The 23961-nt window shown below is 37.7% G+C and overlaps 1 protein-coding gene across 1 annotated transcript in view; it reads left to right on the forward strand.

The window, feature by feature from the left end:
• The window catches only part of LOC150090449 (uncharacterized), a 420985-nt gene that overhangs the window by 364162 nt on the left and 32862 nt on the right, over positions 1-23961 (forward strand). The window contains exons 20-22 of the mRNA XM_090390317.1: positions 5880-6025; positions 9133-9212; positions 21002-21084. Of these exons, the coding sequence (XP_090246443.1) occupies positions 5880-6025; positions 9133-9212; positions 21002-21084 (309 nt within the window). The remainder of the gene's footprint in view (positions 1-5879; positions 6026-9132; positions 9213-21001; positions 21085-23961) is intronic.

Raw genomic sequence — 23961 nt, forward strand, 5'->3', positions numbered from 1 at the left:
CTCCTGATTGAAAACCAAATTCCTTGGCCATACTAGCCCATATATCAACTTGCCATTGCACTTGTTTCCTGCTCTCTCCCCATATACAGAGGTCATTTGTGAAGAGTATGACTTTCATCTGGTCCTGTCCAAGTTGTTCCACCACTCTACATTGATTGAAAGTGATTTATTGTGGCGAAGTTCTTTCTAATCCGTACAAAAATATGGCTACGAATAACAAGGGAAATGTGAAAATATCAAAGAAGGTGATGACATTAGCAAATAAAATTGAGTTATTAGACAAAACCTCTAATGGTGAAAGTGTCTCGTCAGTGGCAAAACATTATAAAATCAATGAGTCAACGGTACTATCAATCAAAAAATCGGAAGTAAAAAATCCGCTGTAGTGTCTGTGAAAACGTGCTAATTGCTTCAAAATTTTTTTTTTTTTTTTTTATGTAAACCCCAAGCACGAGAGGTATTAAAACCTATAGTACTTAGTACCGTGCTCGGGTTGGAGGTTGAGAAGGCGAAAGAAGATATTTGTTGATATTGGACTTGAACTTCTGCAGACTGTAATTTTCAAGAAACACGTATGAAGGAAGGTTGTTCCAGAAAAACGGCCGTTTAATGAATAATCGAGGAAGATGAAAAGTTGGTTCTGTGAGTTTGAAGTTGGACAGTAAACGGATGTTGGCTGGTGTGCGGCACGTGTTCGGACTGTTTTGAAAGAGAGAGCGGGAATTATAGAAGCCAATTCAGAAGAACAGTGCCCATCAAAGTATCTGTAGAAGAGGCATGCAGCAGAAACAGTATGTCTATGAGACAGTGAGTGGAGAGACTTTGTTAGAGATGAATCATTAATTAACCTAACTGCCCTCTTCTGAATGGAATCAAGAAGACTGAGAGAGGTTTTGGGGGCGCCACCCCATATGTGGGAACAATATTCCATGGCAAGAAAAGTTACGCTGAGAGCGAAAGAGAAAACCAAGTTTTTTAGATGCAGAGGAAACAATATTAGTAATGTGCTTGTGCCAAGAGAGATTAGAAGTCAGGGTAATCCCCAAAAGAGAGATATCATTTTGCCTAGAAATCGGAGTGTCACTAAAGATAAGCATAGGAGCGGAAGAATCCTTTTTGCGAGATATAAGACAAGACTGAGTTTTAGAAGGGTTGAAATCAACTAAGTTCTCTTTGCCCCACTGGAGAATTACCTGAAGATTGGCATTTAAGGAATTGGTAGCAGATTTTCGAGAAGTTGAAGCTGATTGAGCAGGACAAGGTTTATCAAAATGGAAAGTGGAATGCAATGTGCTATCATCAGAAAAACTGTGGATGCGATTTCCAGTCAATGGAAGAAGGTCATTAATATACAAGAGGAAAAGAGTGGGGGAAAGAACTAAACCTTGGGGGACACCGGTATTAGTGGAGAAGTTAGAAGACAGAGAGCCATCTACTCTCACCCTGAGTGAGTGATCAGAGAGAAAACTGGATAACCAATTAATAAAAACAGTTGGTAAACCATAAAATGGAAGCTTGTTTAGAAGACCTTTATGCCAAACACGATCGAAAGCCTTTCAGATGTCAAGAGCAACTACTTGTGTTTCACTGAGCCTTTCCATTGAATTAGTCCATAAATGAGTAACATAAGCCAGAATATGAATAGTGAATCGACACTGACGGAATCCATACTGGCAATCGTTGATCAGACGGAAGGTTTCTAGGTAGTTTAAGAGTTGGCGGTTAATTGATTTCTCCATTACTTTAGAAAGAATAGAAGTAATTGCAATGGGATGATAATTAGTAATGGCTGCATGGTGCAAGAAAGCCTATGGCTTATGCTGTACCAGCCAAAAAAAAAAAAAAAAAAAATCCGAACAAAACAATGATAAAAAAAAAAAAATAATAATAATAATAATTAATAAAAAAAAAAAAGGAAATTAAACCTATCATCCTATGCGCTTCCCTTACCCGAAGTTACTATCCAGATGACCTTTGAATTTCCCCAAACTGTCGGCTTCTACCACCCATGAAGGCAACTTATTCCAGTAATTTTTAACTCGCTGGCTAAAATAAAACTTCCTGCAGTCCAATCTAAACATTTCCCCCTGTAACTTGAATTTATGTCCCCTAGTTCTAGCATCATTTATAATCTTGAAAATTTCATCCTCATTCATTTTATTGATGCCTCTCAGAGCCTTAAACACCTCAATCAAATCTCCTCTAAGGTGTCTAGTTTCCAAACTCTGCAACCCACATATTCGAAGTCTTTCTTCATAAGGATGCCCTTTTGCCGATCTCACCAGGCGAGTTACCCGTCTTTGCACCCTTTCAAGAAGCTCGATATCTTTCTTTAGGTGCGGTCTCCATACTTGAACACAGTATTCCAAGTGTGGTTTAACATAAACTTTTATATAATGGGATTATCACGTCCCTATCTCTACTTCGATAGGACACCATGGGCCTTCCTTGCAACCTGTTTACAATGCTCAGAGAATTTCATGTCTGACCGTATCATAACACCCAAGTCCCTTTGCTCCTGTACTGGGTTTACTTGAACTCCACCAAGTGACTAAGTTATTGTGGGATTACTGTTTCCCAGGTGTTATACTTTACACTTTATTGAATTAAAGCATAGCTGCCATTTTTCTGACCATTCCTGAAGTCTATCTAGGTCTCTCTGAACAAGCTCAGCTTGACAGTGATCATTAACTACTCTACCAATTTTAACATCATCTGCAAATTTAGACATCACGCCCTCTATCCCTTCATCAATGTCGTTTATGAAAATTAAAAACAACAGTGGTCCTAATACTGATCCTTGGGGAACCCCATTTCTTACATCAACCCAATCTGAGGAATAGCCATTTATCACAACTCTCTGCCTCCTGCCCTGAAGCCATCCTTCTATCCATCTAAGGATTTTCCCAGTGATTCCAACCTGTTCCAGCTTATAAAGCAACCGCTCATGTGGGACTGAGTCAAACGCTTTGCTGAAATCTAAATAAACAATGCCGAAATTATTCCCTAAATCCAGCTCGTGAGTGACCCTTTCAAAATAGCGAACCAGATTTGTTAAACATGATTTTCCCTTTACAAAACCATGCTGAGTATTCTTGAGAATTTCAATTCGATCCAAATGTTCCTGAATTCCACCCTTGATCATTGCCTCCATGATTTTCCCTACTACTGAAGTCAGACTGACAGGTCGATAATTTCCAACTTCACTTTTAGAGCCACCCTTATGTATGGGAGATACATTTGCACTTTTCCAATCCAAGGGAATCTCCCCAGAGTCTAGTGATGCTCGCATAATTAGCCTCAATGGTTCAATGCACTCGCTTGCTGCCTTCCTTAAGATTATAGGGTATATTCCATCAGCTCCAGGAGCCTTACTGGTCTATAGGCTCGAAAGTTTTTTCATTAAATAATCTTGCAAAATTTCAATGTCATTAATTACATATTTTTTAACTTCGCTCCCACAATTTCCCATTGCCACAAAAGGTTTTTCATTTGTAAATATCGATGCAAAATAACTGTTGAGTTCATCTGCAACGGCAGCTGGTGTATTTAATACTATCCCCTTTCCCTTACGTAAAGTTCCGATCTGGTTTGTCCTGCTCTTTTTGGCATTTATATATGTGAAGAATTCTTTATCCCCCCTCTTTGCTCTGTTTGCTAGTGATTTCTCATAAACTGCCTTTGCCTGTCAAACCTTTTTTTTTTTGTGGCTCCATTACACATCACCTTGTAGCTGTTATAGGCTTCAGTACTTTTTATTGCTCTGTAACCTTTCCATGCCACCTTTTTCTGCTCAAGTAATGTGGCAACTTCACTATAATAAGAAACTGTACAGGGAAATAGAGTGGGGCAGCAAATTAGTCTTATAATGAAGGATTTTAATTTGTGGATTGGTCACTCACACACTAGCAAGGCTTTTGTGTATTTATTGGATGATTGTTTTCTACATCAGCATGTTTGGGAGGCAACTAGAGGGAGTAATACTCTTGATGTGATTGTTAGTAGTGATTCTTCATGCATTAAGAATCTGCAGATAAAGGAACCACTAGGTGGCAGTGATCACAGTGTGCTGAAGTGGGATTTACTGAAAGAGGTAACTGCTATCATTGGTTAATGGAAGGGTTTTTTCTTTCATAAAGGCAACTACGTTGGTCTCAGACAGTATTTAAATTCTATACGGTGAGACCAACTGATAATGTTAGCAACAGCAAATTCAAAATGGGAAGCATTCAAAGAATTTATCTTGGAAGCTACAAGGCTTTGCATACCAACTAAGAAATATTGTTCAAAGTTTAGGCCTAAATGGATGGCAGATGAACTAATGAGACATATGGCAGAGAAGAAAAATGCATTGGATACATATAAATTAATGGATGACATGGAAGCCTGTGATAGATATAACCTAAATTGATGTTTATTTTAAAGATTTCTCTTTGATATTTCTTTAATTTCCCCTTAAAACACTCAACAGGCTAAAAATATCATTACTTTCCTCATTTCCTTCAAGAAAATTACCTAATTTGTCTGCACCTTGAGCTTGTGAGATTGTTGGCACTGATTTTGATTCACTTTCAGTTGTTATCATATCATTGTCTTTACCATCATTGTTATCATATTTGTTTAGCACAGCATCTACAATGTCACTCTCTGTAGAAAGACCACTAGTTGATAAGTTGTCATCGACTCTTACAAATCATCGATGTTATCTGTATTAAACTTACAATGTTGTTATGCAACAACCATTCGGATAATGGTAAGTTGTTTTCTTCGTTTTCATCTACAATTGAAATTTTGTTTGAATTTAATTTCGATTTCTTGAAGCAATTCGATATGGTTGTCGAAGTAACATTGTTCCACACATCATTCAGTAAATTTGTAACATCCAATATCGATATAGACTCGATAAATTTCTGTTCTCTTTGACTGATCAGATGTAGAACTAGAAATCTTTTATAAAATCCTTTCAAACTCTTGATTACACTTATGTCCATTGGTTGTAAAATTGACGTTGCATTGGGAGGCAGAAATACTTGCTTAATGTTGGACAAATTTTGAATCTGGCGATGTGCAGGACAGTTATCAACTAACAATAAAATATCCGAAGTCACCCAAGCTTTCTTGTTTGCAGTGTAATCCTTACATTTCCTTACGTTTTTGAAACACCAAGATTTTAACAATTTTCCAATAACAAACAGTTTTTTTTTTTTTATCAGTTCCTATCATATTTACACATATTAGCACCGTCAAATGACCCATTGATTTTTTTACTACCAACACTTTTTTTGCCATCAAATTTAAATGTATTGTCAGGTGTCAAATTATAAAAAAGTCCTGTTTCATCAGCGTTGTTGTAGTAGTAATAGAGGCATGTGATGCAATAAAGCATGCCTATAAGCTTATGTAGCAGCATCAGCCAAAAAAAAAACAATTTTACACAACTGTTCCCTCTAAAAGTTTGTCCAGTTCCTCCTTGAATTTATTTAAGCTATCAACTTCCACAACAACAGATTGAAGTTTGTTCCAGCAATCGACTACCAACTGGCTAAAGGCAAACTCTTGTTATTAAAGAGAGCGATTGTGTGGGATATGCATAAATTAAAATCATTATGGCTTTTTGCCCGTCATTACCATGACTCATTATTTCCGTGCTCGTTATAACCAAGTTTGACTGTGTGTGTGTGTGTGTGTGTGTGTGTGTGTGTGTGTGTGTGTGTGTGTGTGTGTGTGTGTGTGTGTTTTGGCTGATGCTGTATAGAATTGCTTTCTTGGATCATCCTGCCATTATTAATATTAATTATAAATTTTCTACCCATGTAATAGATATTAGTACTTATTGTCATAACTTATAAGGAACATATTTTAAAAATTTCTCTCCTTAGAATTCCTTTACATGCAGCTGCATTCCATGATAGTCTCCTGTGTGTACAACTTTTATTGAAAGAAAGTTCTGATATTGATGCAGTTGATAACCTTGGTCGGACACCTTTAATTTTAGCAGCAATGAATGGACACTTCAAGACTATAGGTAATTTCAATTATTTTCATAACATGTAACAAATTTTTTCATTCATGTAGTCCCCATTCCTCTTTCTGATGATAATGGCAGCCGATGGCTCTCTGTGTGCCATTTGCATTTAGGCATAATCGATATTTATGTTATAGATTGTAATTTGATTTTATGTTTTACTTGTAAACAAATTTATTTTTCTAATGACCACCATTTTAAGTTTATATATCACATCAACTCTGTTTGGCTAACTAGAAAACATTTTAATCAGCTGCAGCTAAATGAATTTAATGTAGAGTTATTAAAAATCAGACCATTCTAGTAATAATGAAAACTGTACCATTGAGTTTGGAATAATGCTAATGAATGCAATGGCAACATTTCATTGCGCTTCCGTAGCCACGTGGGAAGGAGCAGCAGTGCGCAGCACATGCTTCTTGATTAGACCGGGGTTCAAGCCCGTTACCACCAAATACGGAGGATGCGGAAAGGTCAGGGAATGGCCACCGCATATCCCAGAGCAATATGGCCTTAGTTGCTAATGCTCCTAAAAACCAAATAACAAACCTTTCATTAGATGTGAGTTGCTGACATTTGGCTTAGTAGCAGTTGAGGAATTTCAATGTAAACAATAGTTGCTAGATTGGATTTTACCCACTGTAGTATTGGTGTAGTTTCTGAACTTAAATCTTATTTATTTATAAAAAAAAAAAAGAAAAGGAAAAAAAGTCCAATATAATTTTAATTTTTTTTTTTTTTTTGCAGGAAACAATTTAAAAAAAACCATGTTTGTGGTTGATCCTTAAAGTTGGCCATAGACATTCTTTCAGTAATGATAATTAAGACCTCCACTTGGACGTAAAAATAATGCTGATTGAGTTGATATTCAGGTCTCAGTTGTAATTGGAATGCGATAGATTTTTGCAAAATTCAATTGTTCTATGACAACCATCTCCTCTTAATTGTCTTCATTCAGGCAGGATTGTTTGTAGTCCTGAGTATATCCTTCATGTTTAAGGTTCAAAGATTGCCTAAATGTGAATCTAGGTGTAGAAATTGGCATGCCATCCACTTCCATAACTGCCAACTCTCTATATTTGCAATGGACAGTCTGTCTTATTGACTCCCTTCTCTGTCTCATTGTAATATAGTTTTTCTTATCTTTTTCACAAACAACTAGTAAATCTGTGTTAAATGAACTGGGGATGGACCTGCTTATGGGTTTTGCTATCCTTCTGGGCAACCATACCACATTTCAACCTATTTCACTCTCCACCAACCTAGAAGCAATAGCAGTTCACCTTACGGTAGGGATTTTTACTAACAGTCTGTTCTGTTTATTTGCCACCTGGGGCTGACATCTCCCAGAAAGACCTTGATTTTATTGTGCAGCTACCTACTCCTGTCTTACTCCTGAGTAACTTTAATGGACATAACACCCTGAATATGCTCACTGAAAATGACCTTTCCCTTCTAAATGTGGGAAGGAGCACCTTCTTTTTTTTCCACATGCATACCTGTTTGTTCTCTGCTATTGATCTCGCTATATGCTTCCCCCCCTCGCTTGGGAGGTAGAGGAGAATCTTTACAGAAGTGATCACTTCCTCATGATAACCAGCCTATTTAATGGGAAGCCGTGTCTACCTTTTATGTTACTGCAATGGAAGATTGATTGAACAGCCTGACTGGAATGACTTTCAACATCTGGCAGACTTCAACATCAGTACAGTCAGTGAGGAACCTATCTATGATGCAGTGGCATACATCACAGAAAACACAGTTAATGCAGCTACAATTACAATTCCCAAAACATCTACCCGGTTTTCACCATTTCCAAAACTTTGGTGGAATGCCAAATGCACACCAGCAAAAAATGCACAAAACAAAGCTTGGGGAATATTCCAATGATATCCTACCACAGCCAATTCTTAGCTGATAAATGTACAAATCAAGCTATATTTTCATCAGAGCCAATAGTAATCGTTGATCCCCTTTACATCCACTATTACCAGGTCAACTAGCACTAAAGCTTTGGGAAAAAACCTGGAAAATGAAGGGGAAATATACATTGCATCCTTCATTAGTCCTGGAATATAATGAATATGTTATTACAGATGAAACTGTAATAGTTAGTGCTCTTGGTTAACAAGCTCTTGGGGGAGGGACTTTCTACCATTTTCCTCTTACTCCCCAGAGTTCCTAGTCCTGAAAGACACAGTGGTCTATTAACTTCAAATGAAAGATTTCTCATCCTTATAATTGGCCTGTCACTACAGAAGAGTTAAAAACAGTTCTAACTCTTACCAAGACAAGTGCTGCCAGACCAGATCTTATCCATTATGAAATTGATTAAACTCCTGTCAGCTAAATCCATGGACCATTCTTTCTGTACAATAGAGCCTTTCTAGAAGAGCAGCTTCCTGATTCTTGGCATAAGGCAATCATGCTTGCCTTTCTTAAGCCAGGAAAAGATCCAAATATCCAAACAAACTACTGTCCTATCACTCTGACTAGCTGACTGTGCAAAATCCTGGAGACAATTCTAAGAATTAAAGATAGAACAGTATTGAATAGCAGAAATAAAGTATTTCGGCTGTTCAATACTGTTCTATCCTTAATTCTTAGAATTATATAATGCATCACATTCCTCACCAGTATTCCAATAAACTGATATTCCTAACATTTTGAGGGCACTAAACAGTTTTTTTCAGGCTGGCAGCTATACAGTCCACCGGACTAAACCTGTTCATAGGGGGCACTGTCAAAGTCATGTTAATTATGATCATTCATGCCATTTTATCTTAATTGTTATTCAAAGTAGTATGCATACGCTTATGGTTGTGTGGTGTAGCTGCTTATTAAGCACATTAGCATAATTGTTTTCATTCTCTGTGTACTTTGATGCCTCACAAAAAAAAAAAAAAAAAAAACTGAAAATGCTGTAATTTGGAATCAAGCTCTTAGTTAGGATTTCATAACTTCTTATATTCAGGAGTCAAATGATTTGTGTTTATTACCAAAAGTTATAAGTAGACTTTTAGACCTTATCCTAGCTTTCTATATTTGTCATATAAATATGAATCAATACTAATGAAGTTGAATGTGTCTCCCCCTCCAACTTACAGAGCTGTTATTGGAACATGGAGCAAATTCTTGGCATCAAGATAAAATGGGAAACACTGCCCTTCATCATGCATGTTTAAAGGTAATGAAAATTATTTGAAATATATAGGAACTTAAAATATGTAAAAAAAATAAAATAAAGTTTGGAAAACACTCTTCTCTCCCATTGTCTTTCTCAAATGTACTAAATGTGAGAGTGGGGAAAGGCATAGTTCATTGTGTGTTTTTGATGGCACTAGTACTTCATGCTGTCGTTGTTGTTATCATCCCTAATGAAAAGAGTGTAGCATATTATCTTCAGAAAATATAAGACGTGTTTTCTAGACACTAATATTATAGTGATATTTTATTTCTAATTAAACGCCTTTTGGAAATTTTTGGAAACTGAAGAAAATTAAAGCTGTGTTATAGTTATTAAATCTGTTATGTCGAGAAAAAATGTCAAGTTTCAGTTTACATGGAACATAATTTCAAACATGTGGAGCATAATTTCAATTCATTCTTTCTCATCCCATTTTTTGAAGGGGGTGTGAAAGAATAAATAATAGCTCACATTCAGATTTTCAAAATTCATTAGTAAAGTGTCAATCATGAATCACTGAAAGAAACGACCTACAAAGAAACAAAAAATTTGAAAGTTACAGGGAACTGAAAATAAAGATATTGAACAAAAAAGGCTTATTATCTTAAACCTTCTAGAGGGGGCACCAGTAAAAAAAAATGGTGTACGTTATGCTTTTTTTTTTTTTTTTTTTTTTTGGAGATAAAAGTTACAAAGTAGTAAAATGGTAAAACAGTTCATGGAATAATTATATAATGAATAATAGGATCGGATAATATCTTTAGTAGCCTTGTTCTCCAAAAACAATTATCCAGCTATCTTACTTCCATATACTTCCATTGGTGTATGTTAAGTGAAAATGAAACTGAAGCTATACAGGGTGTCTCAAAAATACATGACATAACTTCAGGAATGGGTTCCTCATATGTAGACATTAAAAATATTTTATATCAACATAGTTCCGGAAATGCCTGGTTCCTGAGTTATTAACCGGAATGTCTTATCTCCCGCAGGTGATTTCCTTCATCACAAGGTACTCCATTCGAAACCTCTTTCAAGGAAACCATTCCCTGAGCCGTAGCTCATCCATGGCTAATTCTTGAAAGGAACTAGTGTCGGAGTCTTTTAGAATTCAACTATATATAACAAAAATTTTGGTAACGTTATTTCAACTATCAACTATTAACTACAACTCAATTTAATTTAAGCCACTTAGCCTCTCCCAAGAAAAATCTACTTTTTATTTCTTAGATTTTAATGGAGAGAGTTGCCATCCCTACCGCGTGGAGGTAGGCTTCTACTATCCAGCTACTTCTTTACCCTTTCCTTCCCACGCAATAGGGTCTACCATCCAGTAAACTCATTCATATGAGTAATCTTTATATTTCACACTTGTATATAATTCTTTTATTTAAAACCAGAATTCCAGGGATTACAGGATCCTTGCTCACTCACAAAAAACTCTAAAAACTATCTAAAAGAACAGTTCTTTGCCTTTGCAGCTCGAGTATCATCACAATTACTCGATTATTTACAATTCCATATCTAGTATCTTACTACTACATGTAGTATCATTCTAAACTTACTATCTTAAGAATTCGACTCATTTAACCTGCTTATAACTGGACAAATCACTATTCTACACACACTTATACATCAAATAATTTCACACATACACAATGCAAACAATTCAATCTATTTAATAGTACATTAAGTACTACTTCAAAAGAGATGCCGTCATAGTCACCGTGGTTTTTTATATACATTATCTAATCCTCCTTAATTACTGTATTAAGCACAAGTTATATACTTACGTAATTGATCCTTCTCTACAGAACTTATGATCTTACCCAACATTATCATCATCAACTATAATCTACTTTTTTCTTATAGATTTCTAGTGCTCTTATATATTCCGGGCACTTCTTATCTACTGCCGTATGGTCTGCCGGCTTACCCTTTTTCTTACATATATAACATTGTGCACCCTTATCCTTGTTCTTACATTCCCTATAGGAGTGATTTTGCTCTCCACAGTGACCACACAGCACCTCTCTTTGACAATACTTTGCAATGTGTCCATAATTCATGCATCTAAAACATTGTGTAACAGAATAGACCTCTTTGAATTTACAGGCCATCCATCTTATATACACTCTACTTTTTATTTTAATCATCTTCCATATTTCTGAATCTAACTGAATTACCCAGTTATTACAATGAGTTGTCCTATTGTTATTCACAGTTAATATCTCAACTTTCTCCTTAAACCTTCTTTCACTTATCTTACTGTCCTTAAAATTTCTTGACCATAATTGTTCTAAAAGTTCTTCACGCTCTATATCTTTTTCTACGTCAAATATCACAATACGTGGTAGAATTGGCTTAGGGATAGAATAACTTAGCCCCAGTTCCTGGATTCTTTTACATGCTTTTAATTTCACTATATCTTGTTCACTTTCCGCCTCAATCAACACAGCACGGTCTCTAATTGATCTTACATTTCGTACTTTCACTGAGGATAGCAAGGGTCTTACTTCTTTCATAACGTCTATCTTGACTTCATCGCTTGTTTTATGTTTTGGTGTTAATGCCTTAAGTATCATTACTTTTGGCACATTAACTTCACTCTCAGGACTTTTTACTATTGTAGCATAGTCTTTCTCTTTAACCTTTTCTTCCTTCTTTCTAAGTCTTTCTTTTAATAACACATTCTCAATATGGATTTCTAGCGCTTTCTTCTCTACAGTTTCCCACATGTTCATTATAATTTGAATAGCATTTTTTGATACTTTACTGTCAGCATCATGTAGGAAGCAATTCAATCTTCGTCTTACCTCGAACACAAATTCAAAATCTTTATTCTCACTAATTTTTTCATCATCATCCTTCTTTTTCCTCCTCTTTTTTCCTTTACTACTATGTCCACAATCAGAATAATCATCACCCTGCTTCCTCTTTTTCTTTTTTAGGTCTTTATTATTATGGACTTCCTTAGACCGAACTGCGCTTGAGGTTCTTTGTAATGTTCGTTCACAATGCACTTCTATCTCAGCCAACTCTGCAGCCTGTTCTAAGACTCCACGTGCGATATCATCTCTTTCTTCATCAGTCACCTCACTCGAAGCTGCAAGCAACTCCTCCTCACTTATTTCATCAGAGGAAGACATTTATAAATAAAGTTTCAATATATACAATTAAAACAAACTATTTACAACTATTTACAACAGTTGTAAGTGAGCAAGGAGCCAGATCCCAACTCAATTTCGAATGGATTCTAAAATTCACAAGAACCTGATTAACGAGCACCCTGTCTATCTACGCTCAGCTCAATTTCGCCAGGCAAGGGGATTCACCCCTCGCCTGCCCACCCCGGACCTCGCGGAGGTATGAGCAGTGATACTATGGCTTAATGTCAATACTAGGATAACAACTCCTATGTCTTCGCACAGAAAATATTAGTCACTCTTACAATTAGCAAGAAATATCCTAGTAGCCCCAGCGTCACCCCCGGGGCCATCACAAGGTACTGACAGAATCTGGTGGTTTTCCATTCCGACCATGTACTCAAATCAGGAGCAAGTGGGTATGCACTTTATGTACAGTTTGATGGACAGCAATGCTCTGGAGGCTTGTCGTTTGTACCACGAAAGGTTCCCAGAACGAAGATGTCCAGACAGGAAAACGTTTGACGGTATCCATCACCGCCTTTGTGAACATGGAACCGTTACACCTCGTGCTGCCGATAGCGGACGACCAAGATCTACGACTCCTGAAGTAGAGGAGGATATTTTGGATGTTGTGCATGCCACTCCTGGAATCAGCACACGCAGAATAGCAATGCAACTGGCTGTTCAACGTTCGACTATTTTGAGAGTGTTACGAGAATACCATCTGCAATGGATACAGGCCTTGTTACCAGCAGATTATCCTGCGCGAGTAATGTTCTGCCAGTGGTTCTTCCAGCAGTGTGGTACAACTCCTCACTTTCCTGCCTTAGTGATATTCACAGATGAAGCACAGTTCACACGAAACGGAATCTAAAACTTTCACAATCAGCATGTATGGGCTGAAGAAAACCCACATGCAATTCTTCTATCACATCATCAGCAGCAGTTCAGCCTCAACTGAACTGCTGTTGGTGATGTGGTGCTGGGTGGGTGTTTTTGGTGATAAGTTATTTGGGCCCCATGTACTTCCAAACAAACTCACAAGGCAGGCGTACAGAAACTTTCTGGAAAACATTTCAGCCACCTAGCCCGCAATTACCTGAATCGAAGGTTTCCTGGTCGGTGGTTAGGTAGAGGTGGACCAACTGCCTGGCCTCCACGCTCACTAATTTAAACCAACTATATTTCTTCTTGTGGGGCCATTTAAAGTCATTGGTGTATTCGACTCCGGTAGCTGATGTGGAAACTCTCCACAATCGAATTGCGGTAGGTTGTGAGACAATACGAAACATGTCAGGAATTTGGCATCATCTACGCGAGTCCGTAGCCAGGTGGGCAGGAGCAGCAGTGCATAGCACATGCTTCTTGATTAGACCAGGGTTCCAGCCCATGACCACCAAATACGGAGGATGCGGAAAGGTCAGGGAATGACCACCGCATATCTCCCAAGCAATATGGCCTTAGTTGCTAATGCTCCTAAAAACCAAATAGCAAACAAACAATCTTCACCAGTCCATGAGACATCGATGTGAGGCCTATATTCAGGCAGAAGGTGGCATTTGGAACAATTACTATAAGGTGATTTGAACAGTTAAGTGTTATAGACAGACCTTCAAAACTCGAAAACCAATCATTTCCGGAACTACGTTGATATAAAATATTTTTATTGTCTACGTATGAGGAACTCATTCCTGAAGTTATGTGGGTATGTGTACATACCCACATAACACATACCCACATATACAGACACCCTGTATATGTGGGTATGTGTTATTGTAAACGGTGGCTCCTAGAATGTCAGTTCAACTCCACCTCATGTTTTTGTGAAGTGCCAGGCATGTAATTAGGGTGGAGTTTTGTGAAATGTGTGTTATGTTATGTTGTGTTATTTTGTTGTTCTAACCACTTTTGGCTACCCAGAAGCATCAGTCACCTGGAGAGATGGTTCCAGGTGCTCCTCTACACTATATGAAGGTGGGCCAGTCCCAGTAGAGCACATACTGTCTCAACTGATATTGCCACAAGGTGAGACAGATTTCCCTGGGAGCCTAACTCAGGAAGATGGGGAAAATAAAAAAAATCATTACTACACTGTTCTAATCATAAACTCCTTCAGTAATACTGTCCCTTGATTTCTTCACTTTAGCTAACTATAACCCTCTCACTATATCACAATTATTCAATATCTGCTCAGCAATTTGCATTTTAGTTACAATACAGACAACCAATAATAGTTAGTCATTTGCCATAAATTACTCCAACAAATGGGCAAATTTGAAAGGTACAGGGAACATTAGTTAATGAAACATTAGTTCTCAGAAAAGAACCAATTAGATCCTAACTGTTCAACTAAAATCATAAGATATTCTTCTTCAGTGGGGGATTTTATCCACATTATGCCAACAATTTACATACAGTTTTTAGCTCCTCATTGCAGAATTGGAATTTGGGGAGTACAATTGTGTACAGATTGGAAGGGAGGAGGGGTTATGCTGTTAATTAAGAAAAACAAAGTCTAAGGAAGTGCATCCAGTTAACATAGATGGACAGTGCAATGTTGAGTCAGTGTGGTGTGACATAAGCACTGGGAAAGCAAAAATGAGAGTAGGAGTGTGTTGTACGCCTAATGACTCTAATGAGTACAACAAACAGTTGTACAGAGAAATAGAATCGGCCAGTAAATCAGATTGTGTTATAATGGGGGATTTTAACTTCCCAGATATTGACAAGAACTTGTAGTTGATCACTTGCACACTAGCAAGATTTTTGTGGATTTATTGGATGATTGTTTTCTGCAGCAGCTTATTTGAGAGACAACCAGAGAGGGTAATACCCTTGACTGGTTATCAGTGGTGATTATTTGTGCATTAAGAATTTGCAGATGAAGGAACCACTAGGTGATAGTGATCACAGTGTACTGATGTGGGATTTACTTAAAAGATTTTCATACCGATTAAGAAATATTGTTCAAGGTTTAGGCCTAAATGAATGTTAGATGAAATAATGAGATTCGTGGCAGAAAAAAAAAAAAAAAATTTTTTTTAAAATACGTGGGATGCATATAAATTATCAGGCAACACAGAAGCCTATTGGCAGATATAAGCTAGTCTGTAATCAAGTCACAAAGGAGATTAGGCAAGCGAAGACAGGTTACGAGAAATCTTTGGCATAGCATGCAAAGAAAAACAGCAAAGAGTTCTTTACTTATGTGAACTCTAGAAGGAAGTCGATAAATCAGATTGAACCACTTAACATAGATGGGTTGATTATTGATGATCATGCTCAGGTAGCTGATAAGCTAAATTAATATTTTGCATCTACATTCACACTTGAGGAGTTATTAAAGGAGGAAAATGCAGAAGTTTATCAAACTGTAACAGGGTGCTTAATGATTTTGTAATAACTTAGAGCAAAGTGGAGGAGAAATTGTTGAAGTTAAACATAAGAAAGGCACCCGAGGTGGATGCGATCTATCCAGTTATATTAAAATAGGCGGCAAAGAAACTAAGCAAACCATTAGCTATAATTAGGTGAGCATCCTTGAAATCATGGGAAATCCCACAGACTGGAGATGTGCAAATGTATCAATTCACAAAGTGGATCCAAGGGTAACCCGAGTAATTACAGACCAGTTAGTTTAACTTCTGTTCCAGGTAAAATAATGGAATCACTGGTTAAAGATGCATTGTAGGATCATTTAGACAAGACTGCAGCAATAATGATTGCACTGATGGATCCAATATCTCTCTATTACAGAAGATTTAGGAGAAGTCCGGTTGGCCTGCCTCCCTAAAATCCACTCATGCACACCTTCTCGATGGTAAGCCCTGTTACGTCACTTAGGTGGCAACGAACGTGTAGAGTGGTTCTCTTCAAGACGCCTTGTCAGCGTGAAGAGGAAAAGACCAAACCCTCCAGCAACGAGAGCACAACAATACAAATGGCCCTCAGTCCCCAGCAGCTTTAACTCTCCCTCTTACGACAGCGAGAGGATCAGAGTGGAAGCAGAGGGTGCTAAGAATCTCTGGGTACGACCAGGCTGCCATGCACGGAAATTGAACTTGGCCTGTTATAACGTACGATCACTCATCGGTGAAGACAGGATATTGGAGCTGGAAAAGGAATTAGAAAATGTGAATTGGAATATCATCAGTTTGGCTGAAACAAAAAGAAGAAATGAATCACTTATAAGTTTATCAAGTGGAAATCTGCTGTACACCAATGGAAACAGTGAAAGGAGTGAAGGTGGAGTTGGGTTTCTGGTCCATAAATATTTTAAAAACAACATTTTGGAATTCAAAAGTACATCACCAAGGGTGTCAAGACTAATACTCAAGATTTCTAAGAGGTACAAGCTAAAGATTATAATGATTTATGCACCAACATCGAGCCATGATGATGAAGAGGTTCAAGAAATGTACACGGAAATTGAGTCTTCTAGATGAGTAGAAAACCCACTAAACTATTATTATGGGGGACTTCAATGCTAAGGTTGGAAAAAGGCAAAACAGCGCAGAAAGAGGAACTATAGGAAATTTTGGAATTGGTGAAAGAAATAAAAGAGGTGAAAGACTTGTGGAATTTGCAGAATCTCAAGGAATGTCAGTAATGAACACTTTTTTTCAAGAAAAGGGTGAACAGAAAGTGGACATGGAAGAGTAGTAGTAGTAGTGGCACGTGATGCAAGAAAGCAAGTGTATGAGCTTATGCAGCATCAGCCAAAAAAAAAAAAAAAAAATCACACCATTCCCTCCAAATGCCTGTCCAGTTCCTCCTTAAATTTATTTAACCTATCAACTTCCACAACGACAGATGGAAGTTTGTTCCAGCAATTAACCACCCGCTGGCTAAAGGCAAATTTCCGCACATCTATTCTACATCTGTCCTTTCTTAATTTGAACTTATGTCCCTGTAGGTTCGTAATCTGAACAAGTGGAAGGATCCCATCAGAATTCAGCGTGCTCAACCCATTCAAGGCCTTATAGACCTCAGTCAGATCACCGCGCAGGTGCCTAGTCTCCAGCCACTGCAATTTGCAGAACTTAAGCCTCTCTTGGTAAGAGGATCCCTTCATTCCCCTCACCAATCGTGTTGCTCTTCTCTGTACACGCTCAAGCAAATCTACATCCTTCCTAAAATGAGGCCTCCAGACCTGTACGCAGTACTCAATGCATGGCCTGACCATTGCCTTATACAGAGGGACAATCCTCCTTTTCCCTGCTAGCAAAATTCCTATATATCATTGACAAAACCCCATGACCTGCCCTAGCAGCCTGTCTGCATTGCTCAGAAAACTTCATATCTGACTGCACAATTACTCCCAGATCTTTTTCATTTTCTACCACCTTAAGTGTAGTACCACACAGTTGGTACATTTCTCTGGGGTTACTTTATTTCTACCCATATGCAGTACTTTGCATTTGTCAAGGTTAAACTTCAGTTGCCACTTCTTAGCCCATCTGCCCAAATTATCTAGATCCTGTTGCAGTAGCACACTACCATTACTGTCATTAACAACCCTGCCAACCTTTGTGTCATCTGCAAACTTCGACATTAAGCCTGATATACCTTCATCAATATCATTGATAAATACACAAAACAACAGTGGACCCAACACCGAACCCTGTGGGACTCCACTAATAACATTAGTCCACGAAGAGCAGCACCCATTGATTACCACCCTCTGTCTTATCCCACTTAACCATCCTTTTATCCATTGTAGCAACTTACCCTTAATACCATTCTTCTCCAATTTGTACAGTAGTCTTCCATGCACAACAGTGTCAAAAGCTTTCCTGAAACCCAAGTATATGATATCAAAATTATTTTTTGCATCCAGTTCCTTTGTGACCACATCATAATAACCAATCAAATTTGTCAGACAAGACTTTCCCTTAACAAACCCATGCTGTGTCTGAATTATTGCTGCAGTCTTGTCTAGATGATCCTGCAATGCATCTTTAACCAGTGACTCCATTATTTTACCTGGAACAGAAGTTAAACTAACTGGTGTGTAATTACTCGTGTCACCCTTCGATCCACCTTTGTGAATTGGGGATACATTTGCACATCTCCAGTCCGTGGGAACCTCCCCTGAGTCCAAGGATGCTCTCATAATTATGGCTAAGGGTTTGCTTAGTTGCTTTGCCGCCTCCTTTAAAATAACTGGATAGATCCCATCCACCCCAGGTGCCTTTCTTATGTTTAACTTCAACAATTTCTCCTCCACTTTGCTCTCAGTTATGACAAAATCAAAATGGTAGCCTAGCATTCTGGTCTCTTGCCAAAGCTATTGGCTGCAACTTTTGCCCATCTCTGCTCCCACCTCTGTCAAAACCAGATGGTTCTGTTGTCACTTCAGCCAAGGATAAAGCTGACATGCTAGCATTCCATTTTTCTTCCAACTCCTGTATTAATAATCTTGGTAAAACACCTCCCACCATTCCCAACACGTTCCATTCAATGCCTCCTGTGGTCTTCCGTCAAAAAGATGTCAGAAGGATTTTGACAAATCTTGATGCTAAGAAACCTCCAGGTCCTGATGGTATTTCTCAAATGTTCTCAAAACCTGTGCTCCTGAACTTACTGCTGTTCTTTGTCGCCTTTTTTCACTTTCTTATTCCAAAGGTGTTTTCCCTTCTGCTTGGAAATTTGCTCATATTCAGCCAGTTCCTAAAAAGAGTGACAAATCCCTCCCATCCAGTTATCATCCCATTGCAATTACTTCTACTCTTTCTAAAGTAATGGAGAAATCAATTAACCACCAACTCTTAAACTACCATAAAACCTTCCGTTTGATCTACGATGGACAATATGGATTCCTCCAGTGTTGATCCACTGGTGATATTCTGGATTATGTTACCCATTTATGGACTAATTCAATGGAAAAGGTTGGTGAAACTCAAGCAGTTGCTCTCGACATCTCTACGGATTTCGATCGTGTTTGGCATAAAGGTCTTCTAAACAAGCTTCCATCTTATGATTTGCCAACTGTTTTTTGTAATTGGTTATCCAGTTTTCTCTCTGATCGCTCACTGAGGGTGATGGTAGATGGCTCTGTTTTCTAACTTCTCTCCTAATGCTGGTGTCCCCCAAGGTTCAGTTCTTTCCCCCACTCTTTTCCTCTTGTATATTAATGACCTTCTTCCATTGACTGGGAATCCTATCCATAGTTTGCCAATGATAGCACATTGCATTCCACTTTCCATTTTGAGAAACCTTGCCCTGCTCAATCAGCTTCAACTTTTCGAAAATCTGCTGCCGATCTCCAGGTAATTTTCCAGTGGGGCAAAGACAACTTAGTTGATTTCAATCCTTCTAAAATTCAGTCTTGTCTTATATCTCGCAAAAAGGATTCTTCTGCTCCTATGCTTATCTTTGGTGTTCTAGTTAAACTATTAGTCTGTATATTTCTTTCCCACCCACCAAGCTAGCAGTTTTCTGACTCGCCTATCACTGCCTCGATTGTTTCAGCAAATATTCTTGCACCCCTTCTATTTGAGCATATCCCATCCCTGTAAAAACAGTCTCGCCTATTAACAACCACAGACCATGCAAAAAACAGTTGTACCACATGTGCCTTGCACCTTCTCTCCTGTGCCTGGTGAGCCAAGCCCATCGTAAAGTGAAATAAGTAGGCACCTCTTAACATGGCCACTGGTTAGTAGAATCAGCCACTTTATAGAATAAAATTTCAGAAATCAGTGCACTACACTTTCATCATTATAATATGTGCAGTTATAAGAATCAATTTGAATGCATTTGTGATATTTCTCGACCATAAAACAGTTTGCAGTTTCCTGTTTATTGGGCTTTTCTGTTAGTGCAATCTAATTACAAACAGGTAGTAAACTAGATCTTATTGCATTTGCCATAGTATGGATAGCTGGAATTCTGTGGGTTTTTACATTGTTATTGTGGTGATATGTGTTTCCCATATCGTATGAGATTATATGCAATCATATGAAAAACAAATTTTCAGAACCTTCTCTTCATTCCTATTTTTTAATTTTCTTAAACTTGTTACTCTGCAATTTGTGTGTGCCATGTCCTTTGTTATCGATTGCTTATTTTTTTTTTAGTGTTTTAAAAATTTACAACAAGAAAAAATGTCAGTGAACAGAAATATCAATTAGCATGTACATATTACAATAGTAATTAAGCTATGCAAGTAAGTGTAAATTTATTTTTATTTTCCTAACCTGTGGAATATATTCTTACAATTTTCATGTATCATTTAATTTTGTTAATTGACAAGTTAGCAAAGCATTAATTTGTGTTTTATATCTTTACTTTTATAGCCTGTGGATAATATTTCTCCTATTTTTGCTTATCAGAATTGCCATTTAATTGAATTAAAATTGAATTTGCAAACAGGGTCAGAATAACCGGTGCTTACCACATATTGTACAGTGAACGGAGAGTCCATTGTAAAGTGAGTTGATCCCACAGTGAACCAATCGTAAAGCGGGATCCACTGTATAGGAGGATTTTTAAAGAAAAGCTAGATTTCAGTGACAGTGGGTAGCAGGGGGAGTTTACAGATACCCCGCTCCATTCAAAAGAGTTGAATATTGTAAAATTGAAGTTATTTCCTTTTACTATAAAGTTGATAGATAAATCTATTTCTTCTTTTTGTAGGGTCATGAATCATCTGCATTAGTATTGCTAACTAATTGTCAAAGCACCGAATTTGTTAATATGAACAATATGGAAGAGAAAACGTAAGATTATACTTATTTTTGTGACATATATTTGAAATTATCAGCATTCAATTTTTCGTTAATATAATTGGTGATAGTATTATTGTTTTTAAATAAAAATAGGCTGTGTCTTACATCAGTCTTGACTAGAATTAGTATAGACTTAAAGATTACTGAAGACCTGATATTTTTGTTACACCAGACAAAAGATAAATAAAATTAAAATCTCTCTGTGTAACTTATATCTACTCTTATCATATTCATCCAATTTTCAGAAGGTACCAGTACAGCTGGCCTTTAATTTCACAGAGAGCTACCTGGTAAAGTACTATTTTCCACTGTTCATCAGTGCTTTAAATAAATGTAAATGGCTTGAGGTCCAGTCTATTACTTTTCCTTAATAGTTTATATTTATACCCCTAGTTTTCATGTAAATTGTCCATCATTCATTTTGTACTCCTTCCTTCACAAGATGGCCACTATTCTATTCTAGTATTAGAACAGTTAAACAAAGCAAGAGGAATTGGAATTTTTCTTTAAAATAAAAAAAAAAAAACCCTAATTATTCACTCTTCTTATCACAAAAAATGACCATCCAATTCCGCCCTGAATTGGATTTTTGCTTTTGTTGACATAGTTCAGCAGCAAGCCAATTGAATTGGATTTTACATGCCTCACGGCGCCTCCGTAGCCAGGTGGGCAGGAGCAGCAGTGCGTAGCACACGCTTCTTGATTAGACCGGGGTTCGAGCCCGTGACCACCAAATACGGAGGATGCGGAAAGGTCAGGGAATGACCACTGCATATCCCTGGAGCAATATGGCCTTAGTTGCTAATGCTCCTAAAAATCAAACAACAACAACAACATACATGCCTCACCTGGCATGTAACACCGAACAACAAATTTTGGATCATATCTTGTAATGGGCATGAAAGTAAGTTTATTTTATAGAATTTTGGGTACTAACACAGAAATAGTGCTTATAATGGCAGATTGGCTCTTGTTTTTGAAAAAGGCAGTTTTTTATACAAGGTATTTTTTTTTATTTATATGGCAATAAGATGTATCAGACCCAGGACCCTTTTCGCCTTTTGCTTGTATTCAGCTTCGGGAATCCCTTTTAACCATCCAACAATAATTGCCTAACGTGGCGACGGCACTCCATTTGCTTTTGTATCTTTGTTCCATCGCTTCAACATCTTGATGGAAGCACATTCGTCGCTGATGGCGCCACAGTTTGGCAGGAAGAAATCCAGGTGTGAGTGCAAGAAATGCATCTTCAGTGACATGTTGCATCCTAGTTTTGCATAAGAAGTAGTGAGATCTTCCACAAGCTGCCTGTAGTTGCTGGCTCTAACATTTCCTAGAAAACCAGTCGAAACATTTCGAAAGGCTTTCCACACTGAATTCTCGCTATCAATAAGGAGACATTCAAACTGTTTGTCTTTGAAAAGTTGCCTTATTTGTAGACCTATGAAAATGCCTGCCTTAAACTTGTCTGCACCAAGTCTTGGGAATTTCTTTTGCAAGTATGTGAATGCCGGACTGTTCACTTCCAAAGCCTTCACAAAATTTTTCAGAGCCCCAGTTTGATGTGGAGTGGTGGAAGAAAAACTTTATTTGAATCCACCAGAGTTTCAAATGCTACATTCTTCATTCCAGGTGTTAATGATTTTCTTTGAGGCCAACTGTTCTTCTCATAGTGCATATCCTTGGTATGACTATCCCACTCGCAGAAAAAGCAACAATACTTAGTGTAACCCTTTTGTAGTCCTAATTAAATGACGATTACCTTTAAATCGCCACATATCTGCCACTTCTGATAGTGTATACCTTAGAGGATGTTCTCCGTGTTTACGTATGTTTCTTTTTTTTTGAAGGGCATATGCAAGACGAATTGAAGGCAGCATATTTCCATTGGATAATAACACAGCCTCAAGGCTAACCTTAGAAGCATCTATAAATAGTTGCCATTCTTTGGGAACATGCCTCATGTTCATTGCTGCCATTAGACCATCAGCATCCTTACAAACAGTGAGCCACCTACTGTTTGATAAAATTTATCAGTCTTTATTTCAAGTATGAAATGTTGTCACTTTCAAAGAATAATCTCTAAGATTCCACTGTTGTAGCCTCAATGGCCAAAGCTCTGCCTTATTCTTCAGCAGCTTGGCAGATACCTGATGAGGTCATTAAGCTCACTTTCTGTGCTCTTATGTGGTTCAGAAGGATAACGGTTTGGATAAAATGGTGGATCCCTTGACGTAGATGGTTGCTGTACTTTTTCATGTATATCAAATTGATGTTCATCACTGTCTTCATCTTCATCAGTGTATAGAAAAATGGTCAGTGGCTCAGAAATACTTCACAGTGGGGCACAAGACAAATTGCAGATGGTATATTTAGGTATGTCACTCTCCACTTTTTTTTCATTGTCCTCCCTTTTCTAATAGTTGTGGTTGGTGACTCTGTTGTCAGGGAAACGGAGAACATGGTATGTAAAAAGGATAGGTGGAACAGGACCAGGGTATATCTACCAGGGGCAAAGGTTGATGACGTTGTAGAGCAGATATCATCTTTTAAGGGCACGAAAGGTGATATAGTTGTACATGTTGGCACTAATGACATTAAGAGTAGGAGACCAGCAGAATTACTTAACAAGTACAGGTCACTGTTGAAAAAAAGCTGTGAATTAGGGTTGAATTTGAAAGTGTCTGCAATTCTGCCCAGACACGATAGGAGGGAGTATATGATGAGAGCCTTGTCGATCAGTTGGGCCCTGGAAAGATTGTGCAAGGCTCAAGGGGTAGAATTTTTTTTAGCCTAGTCTGTACTTGTTAACAGGAGAGACTGCTTCTAAAGGGATGGGATACACTTAAATAGAAAGGGTGCAAGAAT

Source organism: Mastigoproctus giganteus, chromosome 2, assembly GCF_048544385.1.
Source record: "Mastigoproctus giganteus isolate SK-2022 chromosome 2, ASM4854438v1, whole genome shotgun sequence".
Lineage (NCBI taxonomy): Eukaryota > Metazoa > Arthropoda > Arachnida > Uropygi > Thelyphonidae > Mastigoproctus > Mastigoproctus giganteus.